Source organism: Rhincodon typus, chromosome 9 (assembly GCF_021869965.1).
Source record: "Rhincodon typus isolate 14 chromosome 9, sRhiTyp1.1, whole genome shotgun sequence".
NCBI lineage: Eukaryota > Metazoa > Chordata > Chondrichthyes > Orectolobiformes > Rhincodontidae > Rhincodon > Rhincodon typus.
The window spans coordinates 47,710,559-47,732,397 of record NC_063340.1 but is presented as its reverse complement, the minus strand read 5'-3'; the positions used below and the strand labels follow the sequence as shown (position 1 = coordinate 47,732,397).

Genomic DNA, 21,839 nt, shown 5'->3' with positions numbered 1-21,839 from the left:
GTCTAGGCCCGAAATGTCAGCCTTACTGCTCCTATGATGCTGCTTGGCCTGCTGTGTTCATCCAGCTCTGCACCTTGTTGTTTAACATTTCAAGTCCAGTTCTGATGAGGAGTCACCGGACTCGAAACATTAACTCTGTTTTCTTCCCACAGATGCTGCCAGACCTATTGAGTTTCGCCAGCAATTTCTGTTTTTGTTTCAAATTTCCAGCATCTGCAGTTCTTTGTATTTTAGCACCCTCAGTACATATTGTTCTAAAGTAAATAAATCAAGGTATGTGAACCTGTCTGAAGAGCTAACATTCTTTGACATAGGAACCAGTTTTCCAGTTCTCGTCTGGACAGTTTCTGTTGCCACTATATTTAATGCCACATAGGCCACCAAAAGTAGGGCAGGGAACTCCAGGTTCTGCCTATCTCTGCATTATGTTGTGTTAAAATGGTGACCTTTACAGAGTTTACTTGGAATAATTTCTTAGAACAATACATTCTAGAATGAACAGGAAACAGGGATTTAGACCAGGTAATGGTTAATGGTAAAGTGTGAAGATTCAGGTTTGAGTCCCACTTTGGGACTTGATGGGTATATAGGCCAGATGGTAATGTGGGTTAAAAAAAAAGTCTTTTCCATATTACAATAACAGGCAGCATGATCAGAGACAGTCTCCCTGGTCAGAAGTGCTTGATGCAGAGGGCACAATTTAAGATACAGTGTCTGATGACAGACTTGACAACTATTACAGAAAAAAAATCCAGTGATGAAAACAGATGAAGCACATGTTACATCCACCTCATACACCAATAAGCATTAGAAGAGGAAATAAAAGAATAATATTTAATAAGACAGAATTAATTATTAATCTGAAACTAATGTACTCTCAGGGTAAGGATGATCAAAAGATGATAGAATTTCACTGGCATTTTGAGGGTGAGAAATTTAGGTCTGAATCTGGAGACTTTAAACTTAAACAAAGACAATTATAAGGATCAGAATGTAGAGTTGACAGCACTGGACTATACACCACGTTGAAAGATAAGACAGTGGGGGCACAGATGCCAACATTGACCATATATTTCATAATTCTCAACAAAGATATTCTCCATTAAGAAGGAAAGGCTTTATGAGAGTCATATCACAGAATCCCTACAATGTGGAAACAGGCCCTTTGGCCCAACAAGTCCACACCAACCCTCAGAGCATCCCACCCAGAACCATTCCCCTATAACCCACCTAATCTACACATCCCTGAACACTATGGGCAATTTAGCATGGCCAATCCACCTAGCCTGCATATCTTTGGACTGTAGGAGGAAACCAGGGCACCCGGAGGAAACCCACGCAGACACGGGGAGAATATGCAAACTCCACACAGACAGTCAGCCAAGGGTGGAATCAAACCTGGGTCCCTGGTGCTGTGAGGCAGCAGTACTAACCGCTGAGCCACCATGCCGCTCCCAACCACTGTGCCTCCCCCAGAGAAGATGTACCATGCTTGGCAAAGAAAAGAATTTAAGGATGGTATCAAATTGGAAAAGATGTATAATGTTGTAAAGATTAATGGTAGGACAAAGATTGGGAAATTTTTAGTAACTAGCAAAAGATAACTTACAAAAAAAGGGGGGGATTGATTATGAAAGTTAACTCGCAAGAAATTTGAAAACAGACAGTAAAATCTTCTGTAAGTATATGAAATATTAGTACAAAATAAGGGAATGTTAATGATCATCTTAACAGTAGAAGACAGCAAAAGTAACAGAAGAATAGCAGCAAATCTAAGTGGCGAAAGGGACAGAGGCAGGAACTTAAAACAACTATGATCACTGGAAAAAGAAGTATAGGAAAACATACGGACCAATAGTTGATATACCCCTTAGACAAGATGGCCTGCACGCTAAAGCCTTAAAAAAAAACTGCAGATATGATGGATGTATTATCTACAATCTTCCAAAATCTCCTAGATCCTGGAAAATATGCAGCAGATTGTAAAACCCCAATATAACACATTGATTCAGGAAAAGAGGAAGACAAAAAGCAAAAACGGTCAGTTAGTCTAACACTTGCCATTGGGAAAGTGGTAGAATCCGATGTTAAGGAGGTAGTAACGTGACATTTAGAAAATCATTAGTTAGGCAAAATCAATGTGGTTTGTGAAAGGCAAACCATGTTTGTTAAATTTATTTGCGTTCTCCAGGTAGTAAGCAGGACAAATGAAACAGTGACAGTAGATTTACTGTATTTGATTTCCAAAAGCATTCAATTATTTGCCATATAAAATATAATTGCACAGGATAAACAACTTATGGTGTTGGAGTTTATATGCTAGTGTGGACAGAAGATTAGCTAACTAATATGAAGTAGTGAGTTAGAATAAATGGTTCATTCTCAGCTTGGTAAACCATAACAAGTGGAATGTCACAGGGGTCAGTGCTGGTCCTACATTAATATAAATCGTACATTTTTAAGTTGGAATGAAGGGATAGACTACTATAGACAAATTTTATGACAATAGAGATAAACAGGAGAGCAAGATGATACAAAAGCTAGATGGGAAGGGAAACTGTCTGTATGATACAAAGACTTGACAGAAATATAGACAGGCTAAGTGAGTGGAAAAAAAACTTCAGAGATGGAATATAATGGGGGAAAGATAAAGATATTCACCTTTGGCGATAAGAATAGGAAATCAGAATATCATTTGAAAAGGTGCTCCAGAATACTGTGGTGGAGAGGGATCTGTGTGTCCTTGCATGCGAATCATAAATGTTAGCATGCAAGGATTACAAGTAATTAGGAAAGGAAATAAAATGTGCACCTTTATTTCAAGGAAGATGGAGTATAAAAGTGAGAAACGTGGCTACAACTATGCCGGGAATTGGTAAGCGTGCACAGCTTTGGTCTCCTTACCTCAAGAAGGGTATACTTATAATCAGGATGGTTCAGAGAAAATTGATAAAGCTGAGCTCTGGCGTGAAAGGGGTTATCTTATGAGGAAATGTTGAGCAGGTTTGGCCCATTGAAGTTTAGAACTGTTCCCTGCAAATGATTTACGTATTCTATGTTGGTCCAATAAACATGTATGAATCGAGTTATGTGAATTAGGTCCTGCGATCATGGTGTGGAATAAGAACTGCTGGAAATAAAGACCAGGGCTAATATATCTTTGGAGTGAAAAAGAGTCCTTCCTGTGACTTTCTATTAGAACGAAGCTAAAACATTACCATCGTTTTTCTCTCTGTACATACTTCCAGTATTTCCAGTATTTAATTTTTATGTTATATTTCCAATATCTGCAATATTTTGTTTTTCTGTTAGTGTCTAAGATTGGCTTGGACTGCTTGGTTTATTACCACCTGAAAATTTTATATGTTTCTAAGTACATATTACACATACAAATTATAATAATACAATTCTAGTTTAAGTAATTAGGTTTTCTTTTGAAAATGTATACAGCAGCATTGTGGCAGAAATAACTATACTGCCTCAAGGGTGAAGAAAACAGATACCTAGCTCTCAAAGCTTTTGGTATGAGATATTATATGTATTACAATGAATAATCCATTACAAGGAGGAATACATCACAATCTTTACGTCTGCCAATGATATTGTATCTTGATGGCTCATTATCCATTCAGCAATTAAATTCATTACCAAATTATATATAAATTCTCTGATGAGGGTCTTATGGCGCAACTGCAGCAAACTTACCTCTGAGCTGGAAATCCAGGTTTAAGTCCCACCTACTCTAGAAGTGTGTAATAAGATCTCTGAGCAGGTTGATTAGAAAATATCAATAAAATTTCTATGCCAGAATTTGAGAAGTGGTTATTTGGCAAATGAGGTCTCTTTCTCACAGCAGGTTTACAAATGACATACCTCATTCTTCACAGCTTTAGGTTCTTAAATATTATATACAATATAAATTAACGAAAAAAGTCTTATTGGAACAATTCCTTTACTCTTGGCACATTTCTCCTTTGAGACTTTTGTCAATAAGAAGCTCTCTTACACAGCTGCAGCACAGCTTGCCAACACCCAACATTAGTCCATACAAAAAAAGTTATAAGCAACATCATAATTTTCTGAAACTTAATTTAGGTTAGAACAGTGAAAGCAAATTATTAAAGCTAAAGTGTACTCCAATGATGATGACAACAATTTCTCCAAGTCTAAAATCAAAAGTATTCTTTGATCATTTTGGCTTTGTTTCCCTCATTTGTGTCTGCAATAAATGCTATTGATAGAAACAATATTGTGGGTTACATTTCATCTGTTTGTCACAGCTCACCTGAGTATAATATGCAGGCCAACTCTTATACACAGCAGGCAAGTCCATAACATGAGAACTGGCCTAAAAAGGAATTAGTATTTAAATAGACCAGTTCTTAGAGTTAATATTTTAATCTCCTCTCATCTGTCCGATAATGAAACTCTAAAATTCTCATTGCAATATTCACATAATTGTTTCATTAGTTTACACAAGAAAAACATGCAGTATCCTTGAATGCTCTCCAACCACATTGCTCACCATGGTGAAAGCAATGAACTGTTAGGGAGGTTTCATTTGTGTGTGATGTATCAAGTCATTAAAACAACAATGCTCAATGGGAAATGAGAAGGCTTCCCTGCATGAGTCCATAACACCTATCCTTGCAATGTGTAATACCCCAATGACCAGAATACCTTTTGAAATCTTAAAATGATATTAGAAAGATTCAGTAGGATGGAAAAGGACACACAATATAATTGTGTAATAAAGAAATAAAAGGTATAAAAGTAATGTTATGAGGTACTGAGACATGCGGAATATTATAGGGGCCTCAGCGATGTGGGCCATGCTGAGATTTTTGGCAGAATCACGTGAGAAATCCCAGCAAGTCCTATTTCATCATCGAGAACAACTCGCTGTATCTTTTATGCATTTTCAGAGTGGTGAGGTGATTTTCTCACTAGGCAGCAGCAAGATGCCAGTCAAGGGGATTATAGATTATGAAATGTCTTATTTGTGTCATTATTTACTCAATAATATTCCCACTTTACCAAATGCACTGAACAAGTTTTACATCCTGACATGGAAATCAGAGCCAGTACCTGGCAATTTCAGCTCTGCAAGGACTTCCATGTTGTACATAAGGCACCAACATCTCAGAACATGCCAAATAGACACCAGCCACATGCACATTGGTATCTGAAATTTTCCAGCCTCTACAAATTTTCAATGAAGATCTCTGATCCATTTATAGTACAGATGCATTTATAGTTCTGCACTTCAATGCTGTCTGTCAGAATGCAAAGGAACTGTCATTGTAATGCTGTTGCAAGGGTAGTTACACTCAGGGAGATGCATCCACTTCATGAACTGGCCTGGACCACACCTCCGGCCTGTTCACTTGCTCTCATAGCACTCACTCACTCTGAGCCTACCTGAAGGCTCACAGCGTCACATTTGCACTTTGCACATTTCCCCCTCAGCCAGAGATACCAGGCCAATTGTACTACAGTACTGTTTGGTACAGACACAAAGCCAGGAAGCTTGTCTTGGTGGTCAGCAGCCCTCAGTCAATTCAAGGGAAATAGCATTTGCTCAGGGGGTCCCAGCAAAATAAGTCAAACACTGCCTTCTTAACCAGTCCAGGGCTTGGACAGGGTCAGTGAGCAGCTTGGGATGGTCACTGTCAGGATGCTCTCCACATTCGGGGTGAGGAGCTAAAACACAGGCAGCCATCTACTTATCTTGATTCTTTCAAGAGAGACAGGCAATTATTAAGGGCAATGAAAGTGGGCAGTACCACTGTTATTTTTGGTGGAGGTGAGCAGGTCTCCCAAGTGAGTGAGTAGGCAGCCAAGTGGGCATGCAGGGTTAGTGGTGTCAGAGGTTGGGTGGATGAAAGCGAGGTGAGGGAAGACATTGCAGGCAATAGTGAGAATGATACAGAATGAGCTTTGGGGGAAAGTGGTTGCGGTAACAGAGAAAGACTGAGTGTGAGGTAGTAAAGAGAAGAGCATGGTACTTGCCCTGGCAGAGTGGAGAAGGACATTGACCTTCTTCCTACATTACTGTGCAATCATCCAGATGGCTGAGGTGTCAATGACCTGATTTTCAACGGTTCTGGTGTCATAGCCTCCAGTGCTGGTGTTGGGTGATGACAACATCCTGTCCGTGCACCACTACGTTACCTCTAGGTCCTTGTCCCCAAAGCCAGGTGATAAACATCTGTTGTCTACCATGTGCAGAACAAATGTCAGGAACTGTAAAAGGCAGCTCTGGATTGTCTGGGAACACAATGGACTTTTAAATGGTGCCAGTGCCAAAGAGTTGCACAATTCTGGGATGTCCACTGCATGTTGTTCTTGGAAAAGAGACATGGCAGATGAAAAGGGAGACCATGAGATAGGGTAGGTTGTTGATGAGGCAAGTTTGGTACGATAGTGATAAAACCTGCTAAGCCTCCAAAAAGCTCAACACAACTTGCACTCATCCAAAAAAGGATAAGATTCAGCCCATGTATTCACAACACGGTCCGTAATTTGAAGCACGCAGTACACTTCCTATCTAATCAGGTCCAGAATCTTCTATAAAATAATAAATTATCCAAAGTTATACATTTAGAACTGTTAACTGTATCAATTACTTTAAATGAAGATTAAATTTAAATATCACATTTGTAAATAACCCACAAATTAATCACATAAATTATTGAATTTCATGGGAATAGTTTCAATCAGAAAGTTGATTATTTTACTCAAGTTAACGAGAATGCAGATATTCTCATTGCCGCAATGGCAAATAATATTATACTTTTACTTAAATGAAAAATTACATTTTAAGATTGTCTAACATTATAACTGCAGGAAGCCAATTATATAATCCCCAGGTCATCAATGGGGAAGTTCTACAGAGTAGATATTTTCTAAGTCAACATGTTTAGAGCTGTTATTATACACCTCTGAAGCAGGTGAGACTTGAACCTGGGTCTCCTGGCTCAGAAGTTGGGATACTACCACAGCACCACAAGGCATCCCTAGTTCCTTAGAATAGCTATTTTTCAAATTAGCTGTTCAGATGGCACAGTTCTGAAGCAAGTTAGACTCTGGCTATGCAGCAAGAACATTACCACTGCATTACAGGAACCCCTTAGTTCCTTGGCTAGTACACTAGACTTAACCATCTTCACCTGCTTCCTCTATGACCTGATCTCTCTCATAAGGTCAGAAAGGGGATGTTTACTGATGTTTGAATAGTGTTCACTGCAATTCATGACTCTTCAGAGGCTGAAGCGGTCCTTTCTCACATGTAACAAGAACTGGACCATATTCAGACATGGGATGATAGATGCTGAGTTACATTTATACCATGTAAATGTCAGGGCAATGATGATTTCCAAAGAGAGAATCTAACCATTGACATTCGACATTCAATGGCAGTGCCATTGTTGAATTCCCACCATCAACGTCTTGACAGCTACCATCAATCAGAAATTTATTTAGACCAGCCATTTAAATACTGGCATTATAAGAGCTAATCAAAGGTTGTGAACACTGCAGCAAGTAACTCAACTTCTGAATTCCCAAAGCCTGGTCACCATCTACAAGGCACAAATCAGAAGTGTGATAGAATACTGTCCAATTGCTTGGACAGGTGCAGTTCCAACAACACTCGAGGAGCTCGATACCATCCAGGACAAAGTAGTCCATGTGATTTAGTAGAATGGTTCCAGGTAGGAAAAACTGCATCTATGTGGATAGATTGAAAAAGGTGGGACCATTCTCCCTGGACAGAAGAAGGCCGAGAGGAGATTTCATTAAGATTTTCAAAACCATGAGCAAGCTGGCCAGAATAGATAGGGTAAAACTGTTTCCAGTTGCAAACGAAACAAGAACAAGAGGGCATAGGTTCACAGTGATGCGCAAACGAAGCAAGAGTGATGTGAGAAAAAATATTTTCACACTGTGTTGTTAGGGTATGGAATGCTCTGCATAGAAATGTGACAGAGGCAATTCAGTTGAGGCATTCAAGAGGCATTGAATGATTTTTTAGATAGTAATGGTGGGCAGGGATATGCGCAAAAGACAGGAGACTAGCACTAGATAACACTCAGACTGGGTAATAGAACTGGTGCAAGCACAATAAGCTGAATGGCCGCTGCACCCCAATAATTGTGATTCTGTGAGATGCATGAGGTACCATTACCTTCAAGTTCCTCTCCAAGCCCCACATACCATCCTGACTTGGAACTACATCATCATTCTTTTACTGTTGTTGGAACATCACCTTGACAACAACACTCGGTGCATCTACACCACATGGTTTACAAGGTGGCAGCTCATCGACACCTTCTCAAGGGCAATTCAGGATGGGTACTAATTGTTGGCATTGGCAGTGATGCTCATATCCAATAAAAGAACTAAGAAAAATTATGATTCACGTTTTATGTGTTTTTATGTGTTTTATGTCAGCATATGCAGGAGATCTCAAATTAATGAATGTCAAACTTATGTACTTATGCAGGAGTGTATTTTTAAATATCTGACATATGCACATTTTCTTCACTTATGAATGGCCATTTTACATGGTGCTGCATTGTGTCCTAACTTGCAGATAAACTGACTAGCGAACAGAGATGCGAACAGACTCGTTTGCAGCCTGGGGACTACCTGTAGTTCCATCTATACTCATGATGCACAGCAGACCTCTCAAAATGCACCACATATTCTCCATTTGCTGATGGTCTGGATACAATAGAATCAATTTGGGTACAATACTACAGTTGAGTCCAAATCATAATTTTCTTATTTTGGTAGTCTATGCCTCTATTTATGAACCCTTGGAAAAGAGATAGGACAGACTCATGTTGTAGCAGTGAGTATCCTGACAGTGGGAATGGAAGTGCAAAGGACTGGGATGGCTGGCACATGCAGCAGCTACCCAATACACTATCCACAATTGAGCAGCAAGACCAATTCTGCAGTGGGTGGACAGGAGGTCATTGACCTTACCATTGCCTGATGGTGGTCAAAGGTTTGGATGCCATATTAAATCAGTGTTAGGGGATCTAATCTCTACATAACATTATCTTCATTCTGCCTACCCAAACAGAGAAAATTGAACTTGAACTGTTGCCAACTCCTCCCTTCTTGCCACACTTGAATTCCCAAAGCTGTAATCTATCATCCTTCACCCTTCCTCAGTCACCTTTAACCATCCTGTCATTATCTTTGACCCTCCATTCTTCATCTTGGTCCTGCCTTGTGACCTGCAAACAAACCGCCAATACCCTTGACAAATGTCCGTCAACCTAGAGTTGCCTCTACCTAGTTGCCTCCAGTGTCCTGGATCTGTTTTGCAGCAACCTTGATGTGCCACCATCAGCCTTGACCCTTCCTCTATCGCACTTGACTCTTCTATCCTCACTATTTTCCTGCCCCCAATCATCTTCAATCTTTCCTCCTTCATGCCTGAGTAGCCTTCAGCAGATATTGCCCTTCCCTCTGTTGTTCAACTCCCCTGATTTGTCTCCACAACTTTCCTTAGGCCCATCGCGCTTTCCTGGACAATAATTCCTCACCCTCCCAAATAGCCACCATCTAAGCTCAATGCAACAGCTCCCCTTTCTCTAGCCTGGTACAACAAAATTCATCATATGTGAAAAGTAGCTCCTCCTCACTCAAAATCCACCAAGAAGCCACCTCACCTTCTGAAGCCACCTTTAATCAATTGGGAAGACAATAAAGGAGGAAGAAATGAAGGATATCTTGATGCAGTTAAATAAACATGGTCTGTGTACAGTACAGAAAAGAAAATCCATGGATCAATGAGGCTTCTGTAATTTAAATATTTTGCTACACCAGGGTCTCTTGACTCAATGAAAATCTGGCTATGTTTTCAAGCCTGCTCAAGTCTTATTCTATTAGAATGTAGAAACAGAAGCAGGGCATTCAAACCTAGAAGCTGCTCAACCATTAGTTTTTTCTAAAAAAAGAGTAATACTGTAAAGTTTTTATTATCTGGCACCCAAATGACCAGGACTGTACTAGTTGATCAAATATTCTGGATAATGAAGAGGTCCGTATAATCAATGTAAAAACATACACTAAAAATAGAAACATAATGCAAGGGGTATACACATCACAATTATACTTTATTTACAGCATAAATCACTTAAATAACAATGCAACTTTGCCTTAAATAAAACTTACCAGAAGAGAGCTTTCTCACTCACACCCTCAACTGATTACTCAGATATTGCACGATTTGAGGAGAAATTAGTGCAAAATTGAATCAACTGTTGTTATTTCATGTAGCCATTCAACTTAATAACAAGTATATTTATATTAAGGTAAATAAATTTAGAAAATTACGATAATTGGACAAAATAACACCGTAAACTTCGCAGTATTTGAGGTTTATAATTTTTGCTGGTTTATGAAAAGTGCCAGTTCATAAGCTGTTGAGTAAAATAGAGATCGCTGTATTTTGATGGGATTTGGGCATTACTGTTAAGGCAAGCATTTGTTGCCAGCAATTAGTTGCCCTTTAACGGAATGGCTTGCTACGTTAGTCCACATTTCTATGGATCCAGAGCCAAGTATTCTAGGCCAGATATCATTCCCTATAAGACATCAGGGAACAAGATGGATGCTGACGACAATTGATGATAATTTCATACTCACAATTATTGAGGCTAGCTTCCAATTTCAAATTTTACTTATTGAATTTAAATTCCAACAGCTGTCATGTTATTCGTCTGGACCTCTGAGTTACTTATCTATTGACATTATCACCACCCAAAATTAGATCAAAATTAATATCTGAATAAGAGCATGACTAATATACACCATTTGCCACTCCATTTGCTACCCTAGTTCCATATCCCACAACTAACAAAAGGTAATTCCTAAAAATCCACAGGATTTCTACTTCACACTTAATCTTTAAGTTGTATTTGAGGGAAGTGATATCCTAATTGTTATATTTTTCACTCTAGATCCTCAGCCTGCTGTAGAGACCTCCTGGATTCTCATGGATAATGTGAAGACTTGGACAGCAATGTGTAATTACAGTTCTCTGTTTAAAAGCCTTATCCCAATGTTTTCATGGATCTACAAAACCAACAATTTCCTGAAAATCTAAAATAATGTTTTCACTGGGGGTGTAGACACCAGAAAGACAACTCAACATTTACTGTCGATTGTACTCCTTTTGTATAAAAGATCTTTGAGGCAAAAAAATGTGGTCCACTTCTGAATGACCTATGAAGTGGCTTATTTAATTTTGCATGCAAGTTTAAGCAGTCTGAATGGCTTAATCTAATGTCTCAGTTCTTAGGTTGTTAATTAATTGTGCCTGAACAACATGACATTTGTCTTCAGTGTGGCTTACAAAAGAGAACAGACCTCCTTCAGTAACAGTTTCCAGAGGCCGTCACTTGCTCTAAGATTTGGTTGTTGTAGTAGTTGGACAGACTATTGTATCTTGTGAGTTTGAAAAGTGTAAGGCACATTGTTTCTAAATTACATTCAATAAAACATGCATAAGTTCATTCTAGTCAGTGATACAATGAAAGCATAAAATATTAAAATATTGAACCTTCTTTTGACCATTAGCAAAAAAAATTACAATCCAGAACTTAGCTTCATATACAGAATGCAAAACTGTAATAATTCAATAGATTGAGTTGAAATATATGCTATATTAATACTTGCAAAAATAATCAGCAGGGAGAACTTAATGGTCTATTTGACTGGGATGAATTGTACATGAATTATATAATGACGGGCTGTGGAAGTGTTACTTAATAGCTGTGTAGAAATCAATGTTAAGGTTCAGGGAAGCCTTTTAACCACAAGTTCTGATATTATCAAAACCGTACATTCATTTCATTAAAAATATCAAAGAAAGCATGAAGAGTAGAACCTACGCATGCAATCAGAAATATTCAGCTTGGAACTCTACTTTCATGAGTTTAGAATGAAAAGTCATTACAATGAATAGGGAAAAATAAACTTCAAGATGTATAATCGTACACAATCAAAGTTAAGTACACATAAGTGTTGTCAAACAGAGAGACCTAGGGGTTCAAGTGCACAGTTCATTGAAAGTTGCTTCACAGGTTGACAGGGTGGTAAAGAAGGCATTTGACATGCTTGCTTTCATTGCTCAGACCATTGAGTAAAGGAGTTGGGACATCATGTTGCAGTTGTATAAGTTGTTGTTGAAGCCGCGTTTGGAGTGCTGTGTACAGTTGTGATCAGACAAACAGGAGGCTGGAAGAATGCAGCAAGCCAGGCAGCATCTGGAGGAAAGGAGAAGGCAACATTTCGGGTGTTATCCTTCTTCAGGACTGGATATGGGGGTAGGGGGAGCTGCAGATAAAGACACAGGGGGAGTGGGGGGAGGGTTAGCAGAATGGTGGTGATAGGTGGACACTGGTAGTAGGTATTACCTGGTTGGTCGATGGGAGGAATGAATCTGGTTGGTGGCTGGAAGGGAGGGTCAGAAGTTGGATTGGAAGGGAGGAGGTGGGGCTGGAAAGGGACCCAGGGAATGGGTGGGAAGGTTATTTGAAATTGGAGAACTCAACGTTGAGTCCTCCAGGTTGTAGGGTGCCCAAGAGGAAGGTAAGGCATTGTTCTTCAAATCTACGTTGAGTCACTGCAATACTGGAGGAGGCTGAGGACGGACATGTCGGAGGAGTTGGGGGTGGGGAGTTGAAATGGGTGGTGACTGGAATGGTAGGCTGGCTTATAGTGGTTTATAAAATCATGACAGGCATAGATACGGTGAATAGCAAAGGTAGGGTAGAAGAGTTCAAAACCAGAGAGCATAACTTTAAGGTGAGAGGAGGAAGATTTAAAAGAGATCTGAGAGGCAACTTTTTCACAGGACGATGTTTCGTATGTGGATCGCCAGAGGAAGTGGTAGATGCAGGTACAGTTACAACATTTAAAAGATATTCGGACAGGTATATGAACAGGAAAGGTTTAGAAGGATATGGATGCTAAAATGTCACAAGTAAAGTTAATCTTTGATATTATTCTACTCTACAAAAATCCAGTTTAGGAGGTTTTATGGCTCAATGGATAATCCCCTGCCTCAGAGTTCAGGGTTCAAGCCCCCTCCAGGGTGCATTTGTTTCACAAATTATCTTAAAAATTCCATTAAATCAAATGTTCAGTTGACAGCATGTGGTATTACCCTGCTAAAAGAACTGTTGTTGGTGCCAATTTGGTTACCAAAGGCCATTTCATCTAATTTTGGCTTTAAGTATAGAGTCAGTTTCCTCATTCTGGCTTTGAATCTCATTGGAAGTCTGCAACCAATATTTCCACAGGAACTATTCCAGATGAAAGAAGGTCCAAAATTTCATGTAACGTATGTTTGGACAGAACTGAGTGATAGACTGTTCTGATCAGGATTCCTCTCTGGCTACATCCTTTGTTCAACTGCACAGGTGCCTATTCACCTCAGTTTTCTTGTTTGAAATCAAAGGGTAAAGTTGTCATCATCCCAGAGAACCAGAGGCCTGCTCTCTCATTAGAGAGTGATGACTGGTGGTGAGTTTAATCTGAGGATCGTCACGTCTCAGGTGAGGGGCAAGGTTGAGAAAATGGGACCTCCATGGTCTCAGCCAGGGCAGAAATTAAGCCCCATGTTGTTGGTGTCATTGTATCGCAAACCAGCCAAACAGCCAACTGAGCTAACCAAACCCATGAAAGGGTCTAATTTTTCTGTTTCTCTCACAAAAGTAAACTGACCATGTGTTCTGACAGTTTCTGTATGCATTTTTAACTTACATCATCTGCATTACCTTGCTTTTTACTCCTGTTTATGAACTTTATAGCTTCAGGCTCCGATAGCACGTTCAGTGTCATGTTTCAGGGGAGAAGTGGCAGAGTAGCAGTGTTTCTGGACTTGTAATCCAGAACCCCAAGCTAATATTCTGGGAATGTGGATTCAAATCCCAACATGGTAGATAGCGAAATTTGAATTGAATAAAAATCTGGAACTTTAAAAAAAGCTAGCTTAATGGTGACTATATGTAACTACTGCTGGTTGTTCTATAAACTCGTTTGATTCACTTGTATCTTGCAGGAAGGAAAATCTGCCATCCTTACCTGGTCTGGCCTACATGTGATTGCAAATGCTCAGTTGAGTGGAGTTGACTGTCCTCTGGGCAATTAGGCACAGGCAGTAAATGGTAGCCTAGCCAGTATTGCCCACTTAACTAAAGAAAATAAGTTTAACTATTTGATGCTGACACACATTTGAACCATTGTCTTATTCATGAAACACATCAACTGTCAATCAGTGAGCTCTTTTTCCTAAATTTTAGAGTATCCCTCCAAACATAGGTAGCCAGTACAAAAACCGATTGTCCTCATCAGTCTCATAAGCTATAAGTAGTATTCCACCGCATCCTCACATCACCAAGTATAACTCATTCTACCACTCTTTATTTTTAACTTCAGCTGCATATAAAAATGAATAAAATTTGTTAGTCTGCATTTTTTTCTTTGTCATCTACATTAAAATAAAATTTAGAAACAATAGTTAAAAGAAAGGATAATAAATATATTTTCTTTCTTCTTCAGGAAATGATTTATTTAACTTTAAATGAAGTTTAACTTTGAAGACTTAATTTTTAAGGCATGCATCGTTGTGGCTATGGGTTGGAACCGTATGGTACTGTGACATTTCTAACATGGAGCAGCATATTATTAAAGAAAAGCAGGCTGAGGCAGCCAAAATGGCTGCAAATGTATTTGAAGTGGCTGTCTGCAGCGACAGAAATCCATAGAATGTCACAGCTAGGAATAGGAAAGGAACTTCAAACAGTAGCCCTTCAAAGGGGCAAGTCAGTTTATTCTTCCTCACCCAGAAGCTCAGCTAATTAGGGTGTCCAGTTTGGAACCACAACAAGTTGGGGATTCTCACCTGAGATCTGAGTGCAACAGAATATAGTGAATTTTACACTCTTACAAATCGCAGATCAGAAACAGACTATTCTGCCTATGCTACCTATGTGCATGCTACTTTTTCAAATGGAAGTAAATTTCTGATTCAATTTTTGTATTCTGGATATCCTTTGATGTTCTTTTGCAAATAACTGAATTGCAAACTAGATTTCCTTAACAAACTAATGTTATTACCACCATATCTTTTGAATATTTCAGCCAATTGGAATTATGATGAATGTACCTAATTACTTTATCTATATTGTGTCAAATGCTTTGCTATTAAGATTCCTGCTGCTAACACCTCTTTGAACTTAGCACACAATTTAACACCCTATAATTTTATCTGTGAAGTCTGTGATGAGTACATTGACTGGCTTTTGTTATGGTTTATCATTCTGTGGCAGTCATTGTTGTTAGCTTGATAAATAATTTATGGAATTCTAGAGGTATATTAAATATAACACCTTGTCGATATTATGATAATGAATCGAGGGAGATGCATGTCATAGAGATTTATGAAAATAACAGAGAAGCAACAATGTATTACGTACAGTAAGCTTTCTCTTCAGGATCCCTCCGATAAACAGCTTGACATTATACAGTGCAAGATAATGCCTGTCAGTTCCTCACTGATAAAGACCCTGGAATATTCAGTGCATAAGTGTGTTTTACCCATCTCCTGCTGAGTTGAGAATCAAAGGATGAAAATTTTTGATGAACCATTATAATAATTCTCTCCATAGTAATAAATGTCATGCAGTACTCCAGTAAATAATCTTGACATATCAGCATGTCTCACCTGATCTCGACTGTAACCCCCAATCTGAGTCAATTTTACTCTCACCTCTTTCTATATTATTTGATTTCATTATACTTAGAGGAAGCAAACTTCAGAAGGTTTGTGTCTTATTAATAATCTAAGACAGTCTTATTCAGCCACATAATATAATGATCTCTTTTTTTTTCTCATACAATGGATTAATAAAGATTTTATTTTGGAAGTTAATCTCTGCCAGACAGAAAATCCTCTAAAAGATTTTTCTTCAGAACTTGATTTATGATAATGGGAAGGGCAGAAAATACACCAATGTAACTATAACTTTTGAAAGCTCTTTTTGCCTTTCAAGTAGGTAAATATTCACTTAGGGAGGACAAACTAATGAAACATTCCAGAATCCAGCTGTGGAATGAGCCACTCTTGAGGATTACAGCTCCAAGGGAAAGGGAAAATCACAACTTACTACCAATGTCTAATCTTCCACAAAACAAACTTTTAATGTTCTTTCAGTGTTCCATTTACATTTGAGTTATAGCATTATGATAGTGCATTGTTCTTTGTGTCTTTCAAAGAGTCAAATGCAAATCAAGCACTCTCAGAAACTACAGAAGGTGCGTGCACAGCCCAGATCATCACGGAAGACAACGTACCATCCATGGACTCCACTTACACATCTCATTGTGGCGGAAGGGCTGGCAATATCATCAAAGACTTATCCCACCCCAGTAATGCTCTCCTATAACCTCATCCATCAGGCAGAAGATACAGAAGCTTGAGATTATACACCAGCAGGTTCAAGAACAGCTTCTTCCCTGCCATTATTAGGCTGATGAATGGCCTCTCTAAATTCAAATAATGCTGGTCTTGTTAATGTAGATCTTTTCTAAGCACACATCCTGTGCGGTGTAACCTGTATGCTTTACCCAGTCCAAGCTCTTTTATCACCCTATGATCTGCTTTTCCTTGCTTACTATGATCTGCCTGTACTGCTCGCAAAAAAAGCTTTTCACTGTACTTAGGTACACGCGACAATAAATCAAATCACATCATGTTCAAATGAGCCCCTGTCTGGTTTGTATTAAAGTAGAAGTAAGTGCCTGCTGACTACAGTTCAAATTAGCAGTCATCACAGCTTCCCTAGATTTCAGAGTTTAAAGTTAGAGGGACTATTTTCTGACTGACATTGCTCACAGGTGATGTCAGGAGCTCATTTTCCTATGATTGTCCTAATTTTCCAGGATTAAAAGAATAGGTACATGCATGTGTGAGCAGGGAATAGAGCTATTATTACATCAATGGCTCCAATGCAGTGCAAGCAGCCCCCTTGCACAGCCCCGCTGTAGTGACATCGGCACTCCCAGCAATTCTCTTGCCTACCAGAGACAAGTTCAGAGGTGAAGGGGAGCACTTGATTAGTTGGAAGAGTGCAAGGTGGAGGCTCAGCTGCCTTCATAATCCCCTCCACCTAGTATCATAGAATAGAATAATAGAATCCTTACAGTGTGGAAACAGGCCCTTCGGCCCAACAAGTCCACACCGAACCTCAGATCATCCAATCCAGACTTATCTCCCTATAACCCACACATCCCTACATGTAATTTAGCATGGGCAATTCACCTAACCTGCACATCTTTGAGCTGTGGGAGGAAACCTGAGTACCTGGAGAAAACCCACGCAGACACGGGGAGAATGTGCAAACTCCACACAGACAGTCACCCGAGGCTGGAATCGAACCCGGGTTCCTATTGCTGTGAGGCAGCAGTGCTAACCACTGAGCCACCATGCCGCCCTTAATGAGGACAGTGGTAACAGTCCAAGAAATATCAGTACAGGATACAGGCAACAGAAATATGATATAGATTAGAATTTTATTCAGCATGTTTTGGTGCAGGATAAGATACAGGACAGCAACGTTTCATGATGGATAAGATGTAGATCAGTGAGCTCTAGTTCAGGATTAGATATGAATCAGTCAAGTTTTAGTCCAGATTCTAATGCGACCCTTTGTTATTTCTCAACTACACGCAGCAACTGGACATCATGGCCCAGAAGCCATGTAAATGTTTCACACGCATGTTGATAACACCTCAACCTGTTTTTATTGATCTCAGATGATGTCACTACTGGGAAAATCAAATCTCACAATATAACCTGGCCTGATAAATAATGCTTGTTTTGCAGTTTAACATGACAGCCTTTCAGTGAAACAAGCACACAAGGCTACAGATTTGGTTTTAATAATAAAACATGTTTATTATACAAAATAATTTAAAAATAAATAAAACAAACCAAGCTACCTAAATATAATTGCTTGAATCATTTCAAAACTCTTGGCAAATTGAAGTCCAATTGACTTCTCAAGAAATCGCTTTGCAGGTAGTCAAAAATTCATATAAATGGTCCCCCCTGTCCAGTCTGTGAGTTTAATTTAGCTGCTTCTCCTCAGTTCTTGTTCATGAGATGTGAAGCTTTTATTCCTCAAGAACACACCCAACTGAAATCTTAGACTTTCTCAGCTTTGAATAACCAATGCAGATTTCTAACAGAACATTCCCAGTCTGGAGGTTTCACAAAGTAAGCTAACTTACTTCCTAAACAGCTCTAAACAATCTCTTTTCCTCAAGACAGATTATACTTACTTCTTATCTCAGTCAAGTCTTCTTTGAACTGCCCAAAGGCTTTCCACTCTGGGCTTTTGTCAGCTAAAGTCAATCCTTATTTACTATAAACCCCACAGCATGCTATTATCATTTCTTTCTCTCTCTCTCCTCTGTTGTAAACCTCTACAATATGAACAATATTCAATTAGCAATCCAGGGGTTTGTATAGAATATATTGGTTTTAAATCATGGATGCAGAAAGACTGATGCTGTCTTTTTTTTTCAACTCATTCACAAAAATATATCTGTTTAATTCACATAAATAGATCAACACCCATATACCATAGTATTAAAATTCAAAATTTTTACAAAAAGACAGTATATAAAATAACACCTTTCACTATGCTATCTCCAAGGGAGTTGGAAAACTCAGACCATTGTTTTCAGATCCAGCTGTAATTCCCAGGCTACCAACTCCATCACTCTCCCTGCAACTGTCTGAGACTAAATCAGTCTCATTGCATGTCGGTGTCATATCTGATCCCATATTTAATCAGGTTACTGTCTTTCCGAACCATTTCAAGTCATAGCCTCTGCCCCCATTTATTTTTTAGATGTTGGCAAACAATCTGCTATTTCCTGTTTCCATTTTCTCAAGACCCACCTTTTCTTTATTTACTTGTCAGATTACAAATGGACTGCAGCAGTTGAAGAAAGCAGCTCTCATTCACCTTCTCAAGGGGAACTACAGATGGGAAACAAATGGTGACCCAGTTAGCGATGTCTACATCCCATGACTGAATAAAAAATAAATCTATCTGCTTTTGCTTTCTGCCACCATCTCCCTTATCATTTAAATTTCTCCTGTTCCATTTTTTGCATTTCCCATCCAACTTGTATTGTAACTGCTTAAAACAACTTAGTCTCTAACTTTTCCAGTTCCAAGCCGTTGGCCAGAAAAATGTAACACATGCGATTTCCTCAATCATCTCCAACCCAGCTAAGAATTCAGGGGATGGAGAAAGTCCACTGAGGACAAGACTGAATCCTTGCGTCTATTTTGGTGCTTAAAATAGACTTGAGGAAAGACTTATGCCTTTTTGGAACAGAAAGCCCTGATTAAGGCACCCACTAATCACAAGCCAGCAGTTCTGCATAACTTTGTGACAGTAAGGTGTGACATTGGATTGGGATTTAACAGGAGTATTGGGGGCATGGGGTGAAGGTGGAGGGGGAGTGGTCTTATGGTGTGCCAAGTGGTAGGACCTGCAGGGGGTTGGGAGTTTCAGAAAATGTGAGGGTAGGTAACCTGGAAGTGTGTACAATCTTGAGATAGGGAGTGGCGTTCTGGTAGCATGGGATGAGGCCCTGGTGTGTGGGCCTGACGCTTCTCCCTTCATCGGCACAAATGTGTTGGGGTCAGTAGCAAGCAGGTAGGCAGTGGAAGGCTGTCTGCTGGATTTAACAAGCTGCCTCACCTTCACACCTGTTGGCAGGGCATCATAAGATGTAGCCCATTAACTTTGTACCTCTTCCTATTGATGCTGCCTGACCTTGGTAAGGATTTGCAGCATTTTCAATTTTTTAAAAACTAGAATTGCAGCATCTGCAGTCTTTTGGGCTTGAATTGACAACAGATGTGGAGCAAAATCTTCCCTAGAGGAGAGTGACTTCAGTAAACAGAGATAATCATATGAAAGTTTGGCTGGGAAGAAAATATCTAATGCATATGGGCCAGCAACAAACATGCCTAGGTCAAATTTACCTAAAAAATATAACTTGGTTTGGCTGTTAAACTTCCTCAACAACCTCCTCAAGAGGCAATGATTTCCCTTTAAGAATCCATCCTGTAATTCAACTATAACGTTACTGTTACATTTCAACTCTATAGGGAAACTCTTATGGATTCAATATACAACGTATTAGTTCAGAAATTGCAAGGGGAGAAGCCTGGTATTGTAAAGAAGACCTATTTAAAGACATTTGTTTGTTAGATGCAGATTAGTTACTGTAGAGAAGGACATAAGCCCTGATTCTAAATAAGTCTCGCCGAACAGAAACCACACTGCAATTTAATTACTGTACACATCCTGAAACTACAGATTGAGTACAGGCAGGGGAATAGTGGTATGATTTCCAAATAAAGGACCTTATCTTGCTTTGCACAAAGACAAAGATGCAATTAAAGTCTATTTTGGCATTAAAAATAACTCAAGTGTCAGCACAATGATTTCAACTGTAAATGATCAGACAAGACCTACAAAAATAAATTGCAACTTCTCCAAATCCAATATACAAGTGGTACTATTTAATGTGCTTGGTAAGATCTAATAATCTAAACAGTTCCAACAAAGCATAAAGAGATACACTGCAATAAAGTTATGATAACACCTCAAGAACAAATAATAGCATCCTAGTTCTGTGGACTTCATTTAATTTATATTCACAAGTCAGATCCATGAAGAGATTTTCTGAAGGTTAGATTTCACAATTTCAGTTTTGGGAACAGAGCCTTTCTTGCAAAGACTCTTAGTGGGGGACAAATGTACTTTCTTCACCCAGAGAAGGCATTTTCAATTGCTATGCTATCTTATAATCCCCTGAGACATTAAGGAAACTCAAGGGCACACAAGTGCCTTTTGTGTTTGCAGTGCTATCTAATACAGCATATATGGATGTTGATGAAGTCAAAGATACAGCCAAGTCCATTCCTGTAAGGCAAGCTTATTTTCATCAGGGAAAATAACAGCCTGATTGCATTATTACAAATGGCGAGCAAACAAAAGGTGTAAAAAGTCTGGAACACAGAATTACACAATACAGTGTATGGATACAATCCTACAAACTTCGAAGTTTTTCACCAATGATAGATGATATGGTCTCCCAACCCTGAAGGTGACCCAGTCCTCCCAGCCTGCTGATCTTTTTGGAGTTGGGTGATTAAAAGACCCATCTGGGAACACTGCCAATTAGAGACAGTTGGAAGACTCTGTCAGAGCCAACTGGAGCACTTACAGCTCTGGGTAGCTGGGGACACACATAGATGATGTAGGGAGGGGGGAAAGCCATGAGGACATCTCAGGTTTGAGGCATTCTCTGAAAATTTCTTGCATTATTAAAAGTAAGTGGCCACTCCCTCAGATTTTCATTGTGGCCCCAGTAGTTTTATCAAGCTGACTCCAAATGGGGACTTATTCATCATTATGTGGCAACTGTCTGGCAGAAAAGCAGATGCAACCCTGGTCCTGCTTCTGGCATGATCACTCAGTGATAGGAATGCACAAGCAAGATAACCTGATGCACAACTTTCAAAGTTAGCCATCCTTCTGCTTCCAAAGACCACTATGACTGACTGATGAGATTTTGTCTTATATTTTGAAACAATCAGTTAAATTGGCAAAATTAGCTTTCAGCAACGGCAAGAGTCTTAAGCATCCTGTGGATTCCAAAGCACACACATGACAACAGATCATTGAGTGGTCATTATTTAAAATAAAAACTCGATG

The 21,839-nt window shown here is 39.2% G+C and overlaps 1 protein-coding gene across 3 annotated transcripts in view; it reads right to left on the bottom strand.

The window, feature by feature from the left end:
* The window catches only part of nrxn1a (neurexin 1a), a 1,567,205-nt gene that overhangs the window by 323,336 nt on the left and 1,222,030 nt on the right, over positions 1–21,839 (bottom strand). Inside the window, exons 21-23 of one of the 3 annotated variants that reach the window (XM_048601291.1) lie at positions 16,916–16,939; positions 10,832–10,851; positions 5,975–6,013 (exon numbers count right to left, since the gene is read on the bottom strand). The exons of the other annotated variants lie outside the window; for them this stretch is intronic. Of the exons in view, the coding sequence (XP_048457248.1) occupies positions 5,975–6,013; positions 10,832–10,851; positions 16,916–16,939 (83 nt within the window). The remainder of the gene's footprint in view (positions 1–5,974; positions 6,014–10,831; positions 10,852–16,915; positions 16,940–21,839) is intronic. 3 annotated transcript variants of the gene reach the window in all.